This window comes from Oncorhynchus nerka, linkage group LG4 (genome assembly GCF_034236695.1).
Source record: "Oncorhynchus nerka isolate Pitt River linkage group LG4, Oner_Uvic_2.0, whole genome shotgun sequence".
In the NCBI taxonomy this organism is placed as follows: Eukaryota; Metazoa; Chordata; class Actinopteri; order Salmoniformes; family Salmonidae; genus Oncorhynchus; species Oncorhynchus nerka.
The window spans coordinates 18370233-18375232 of NC_088399.1; the positions used below are offsets into that span (position 1 = coordinate 18370233).

The 5000-nt window shown below is 43.1% G+C and overlaps 1 protein-coding gene and 1 pseudogene across 1 annotated transcript in view; both read right to left on the reverse strand.

Moving 5' to 3' along the window:
- LOC135571497 (poly(ADP-ribose) glycohydrolase-like) overlaps positions 1-2921 on the reverse strand; it is a 9829-nt gene extending 6908 nt beyond the window's left edge. The window contains exons 1-2 of the mRNA XM_065018083.1: positions 2916-2921; positions 2057-2074 (exon numbers count right to left, since the gene is read on the reverse strand). Coding sequence (XP_064874155.1) covers positions 2057-2074; positions 2916-2921 — 24 coding nt within the window. The remainder of the gene's footprint in view (positions 1-2056; positions 2075-2915) is intronic.
- A 344-nt stretch (positions 2922-3265) lies between these two features.
- The window catches only part of LOC135571498 (poly(ADP-ribose) glycohydrolase-like), a 9833-nt pseudogene continuing 8098 nt past the window's right edge, over positions 3266-5000 (reverse strand).

Consider the following 5000-nt stretch of genomic DNA (forward strand, 5'->3'; position numbering starts at 1 on the left):
ATTGTGTGTTAGCTTTAGCACTCTAGTATATCAGATCCACTTTAGCCGACATCCGCATAATGGTTATTTTGACAGTGTCGGAGGTGGAACTGCGTTAGAGCTGTCTAATGCACAAGTGCTTCCTTGCATTATACATAAAAAGGACATTGACAATGGCTGCATGGAGTCACATAAAAAAGAGCATGAAGAGCATTTCGTGAAGAGCATTTCGTATTGTTCTGTATGTAAATCAGAGTCAACCATTTAGTATGATAAGTTATGTTACAAAAACGAAAGTAGGGTGGTTGGTCAGGGTGCATGGGTGTGCGTATAATGAGAACATCTAGCAACCCAAAGGTTGCGTGTTCAAATCTCATCACGGACAACTTTAGCACTTTAGCTAACCCTGCACCTAAACTTAACCCTAACCCCTAGCCTAGCTAACGTTAGCGAGCTAGCTAACAACACCTAGCCACCTAGCTAGAATTCGTAACATATCATATGTCTTGAAAATTCATAACATATTGTACGTTTTGAAAATTCGTCAAATTTAATAAGAATTGTTATTTGTAACATACAGTATATATGACACTGTAGTATTCATTGACTACAGCTCAGTGTTCAACACCATAGTACCCTCAAAGCTCATCACTAAGTTAAGGACCCTGGGATGAAACACCTCCCTCTGCAACTTGATCCTGGACTTCCTGACGAGCCGCCCCCAGGTGGCAAGAGTAGGCAATAACACATCTGCCCCTCTGATCCTCAACACTGGGGTCCCTCAGGGGTGCATGCTCAGTCCCCTCCTGTACTCCCTGTTCACCCATGACTGCGTGGCCAAGCACAACTCCAACACCATCATTAAGTTTGACGAAGACACAACGGTGGTAGGCCTGATCACGACAATGATGAGACAGTCTATAAGGAGTAGGTCAGAGACCTGGCCATGTGGTGCCAGGACAACAACCTCTCCCACAACGTGATCAAGACAAAAGAGATGATTGTGGACTACAGGAAAATGAGGGCCGAGCCTGCCCCCATTCTCATCGACGGGGCTGTAGTGGAGCAGGTTGAGAGCTTCAAGTTCCTTGGTGTCCACACCACCAACAAACTATCATGGACCATACACACCAAGACAGTCGTGAAGAGGGTACAACAACACTTATTCCCCCTCAGGAGACTGAAAAGATTTGTCATGGGCCCTCAGATCCTCAAAAAAGTTCTAGAGCTGCACCATTGAGAGCATCCTGACTGGTTGCATCACCACCTGGTATGGCAACTGCTCATCCTCCGACCGCAAGGCGCTACAGAGGATAGTGCGTACGGCCCAGTACATCACTTGGGTAAAGCTTCCCGCTATCCAGGACCTCCATACCGGGCGGTGTCAGAGGAAGGCCCTAAAAATTGCCAAAGACTCCAGCCACCCAAGTCATAGACTGTTCTCTTTGCTACCGCATGGCAAGCGGTACTGGGCGTCAAGTCTCGGACCAAAAGGCTTCTTAGCAGCTTCCACCCCCAAGCCATAAGACTGCTTAACAGCTAATCAAATGTCTACCCGGACTATTTGCATAAATCGCCACCCTTTTTACGCTGCTGCTAATCGCTGTTTGCATAATCACTTTACCCCTTCCTACATGTACATATTACCTCAATTACCTCGACTAACCTGTATTTGGCACATCGACTTGGGACCGGTACCCCCTGTATATAGCCTCATTATTGTTATTTTATTGTTGCACTTTTATTTTTTTACTTTAGTTTATTTAGTCAATATTTTCTTACCCTTATTTTTCTTGAAACTGCATTGTATGTTAAGGGCTTGTAAAGTAAGCATTTTACAGTTTACAACTGATGTATTTGGCGCATGTGACAAATAAAATTTGATTTGATACAAAATGGGTGAAGGACATCCACAAATTAATACATACCATATGAAACGTAACATATCATACTAAATGGAGTGTCTTGGATTTACCTACAGAATAATACGAAATACACTGAGATCAGGTTGTTGTCTCTGTTGTTTATTCAGTTAAGCCTTTCACCTGACTGGACTGATTTAACATTGGTCTCTTACCTGGTCATGGTGAACAGTCTACCACTCTAGTGAGCTCAGTACAAGTAATGGGCTGGGGATCCCTATTCAATCCCAGCACGGGGCCTGTGTATATCATAAATAATACAAAACAAATACAAAAGGAGTTCAGAATTCTGTTCTCCTTAAATAAACTCTACTTTATCTCCCTACTTTTGCTCCTATCCTGCCATCTCCTTAAAAAAAATCTATTCATGTCACTAAATGTTCCAATAGCTGAAAATTGGGTTGATCAACAACAACCTAGTTTAGTGGCAGATGATGTAAATGTGTATATGTACTGTACTATATACTGGTATATGCCTCTGAAAATGTGTATTGAAAACTGTCATGTTATGTCTTGTCCCTGTGCTTTCTCTTCTCTTCGTTTCCCCCTGCTGGTCGTATTAGGTTACTATCTCTCTCTCTCTCTATCGTTCCTTTCCTGCTCCCAGCTGTTCCCCATTCTCCTAACGACCTCGTTTACTCTCTCACACCTGTCTCCTCTTTTGCCCTCTGATTAAGTCTCTATTTCTCTCTCTGTTTCTGCTTCTGTCCTTGTCGGATTCTTGTTTGCTTTGCCCTTGTCCCGTCCTGTCGTAATCTGCCTCTTCATCAGATGCTGCGTGTGAGCAGGTGTCTCTGTCCTCTACGGCCCGCGCCTACCCAGAGGGACCTGCAGTCTGTTGCCGCTAGCCCTGCAATTCTCCTCTACTACTAGAAGGAGGACTCTCCTGCAAAGATAGAGGATTTATGTTTTCCCTGTTTGGACATCTCCTGTAAAGATTGAGGATTTATGTTTTCCCTGTTTGGACATTAAAAGACTCTGTTTCTGTTGAATCGCTGTTGGGTCCTCACTCACCTGCATAACAGAAAACGGGGTTATAGTACAGAATAAGGGTTCTGCAACAGAACTAAACACAACAGCTAGCCTAGCGTCTGTCTGTCTCAGCCAAAGCTAACAGTACAGTCATCATTTCCAGACACACTCTTTATGGGTCAGGGGTCATCATAATACTGATTGGTTAAACAATCTGTCCTCGGTTACACCATTAGAGTGACAATAGCAGAGGTGCATAAAGATGGTTGCCCACATGGACTTACAACAAGTCCTTGTTTTAAGTGTGTGTATGTGTCAGCCAAAATGTTGAAAACAGTCACAATGCTCAAAACAGCTATGGTGCTAAAAACAGCCACAAAATAAAAACTGGATCATAAAAGAGCAATTTATTACTGGATTATAAAGAGGAATTGATTAATCATTTAAAAATAATAATAATTCTAGAGTATTTTACAGTACACTTCTTGTGCATCACAGCAGGCTGCTGAGAGGAGAACTGCTCATAATAATGGCCGGGAAGGAGAAATTGGAATGGAATCAAACACATAGAAACCATATGTTTGATGTATTTGATACCAATCCACTGTTTCCATGACCACGAGCCCGTTCTCCAAAATGAAGGTGCCACCAACCTCCTGTTATGTGCATAGTTTCCAGTGTTTGGATAAGTTGTTGGCTATCAAGGGACAAATCAAAAAGCAGGAACCCTGATTTTGTTGACATCATTTCATTAGCTTCGTTTTATCATCACATTTAGTCGTTTTCTAAATAGTTCAGTATGCAGTAGTTACAAATATATCAGTTTGATTTAGGAACAGTGTAACTATTGAAAAGACAAACACATTCATAATCAACCATTACTCGGAATTGTACCATGTTTCTATCCACAGATCATTCATAGAGCCACTCTATCTCTGGGGTGCATCTCAATAATGTGAAAAAAAAGGAAAGGAGACAAGGAAAGGAAGCTCCTTTAGAGTATGTAGATGTGTCCTCACAGCTGACTCCTGTGTTTCAGGTTATTCCTGATCCAGTCAAACAGGTCCACATGTGTGTGAGCCAACTGTATCACAGCACAGTAGTCAACCAGCAACTCATACAGCTCACCTGAGACAGGGGAGAGGAATCAATCAATCAATCAAACTTGATTTACACGGCAACTAGGAGGATATGAGGTTTGACGAAACACAGTGAGGGGAAGGAGGACTTTCAGATCAGGTTCCACCTCCTGCAGTCTAATATTTGCTATAGTTACTCACCCACTGTAGTTCTGTGTGTACTAACTCACCCACTGTAGTTCTGTGTGTACTAACTCATCCACTGTAGTTCTGTGTGTACTAACTCACCCACTGTAGTTCTGTGTGTACTAACTCAGCCACTGTAGTTCTGTGTGTACTAACTCACCCACTGTAGTTCTGTGTGTACTAACTCACCCACTGTAGTTCTGTGTGTACTAACTCAACCACTGTAGTTCTGTGTGTACTAACTCACCCACTGTAGTTCTGTGTGTACTAACTCACCCACTGTAGTTCTGTGTGTACTAACTCACCCACTGGAGTTCTGTGTGTACTAACTCACCCACTGTAGTTCTGTGTGTACTAACTCACCCACTGTAGTTCTGTGTGTACTAACTCACCCACTGTAGTTCTGTGTGTACTAACTTATCCACTGTAGTTCTGTGTGTACTAACTCACCCACTGTAGTTCTGTGTGTCCTAACTCACCCACTGTAGTTCTGTGTGTACTAACTCGCCCACTGTAGTTCTGTGTATACTAACTCACCCACTGTAGTTCTGTGTGTACTAACTCGCCCACTGTAGTTCTGTGTATACTAACTCACCCACTGTAGTTCTGTGTGTACTAACTCACCCACTGTAGTTCTGTGTGTACTAACTCACCCACTGTAGTTCTGTGTGTACTAACTCACCCACTGTAGTTCTGTGTGTACTAACTCACCCACTGTAGTTCTCTGTGTACTAACTCACCCACTGTAGTTATGTGTGTGACCAGTAGGTGGTGCATGTCCTGCAGCTCTCTCTCCAAGCTGAAGTTCTTGAATGTGAAGAAGGCCACGCCCCTCTTAGCCCTGGCTGCAGCCATCAGCTGG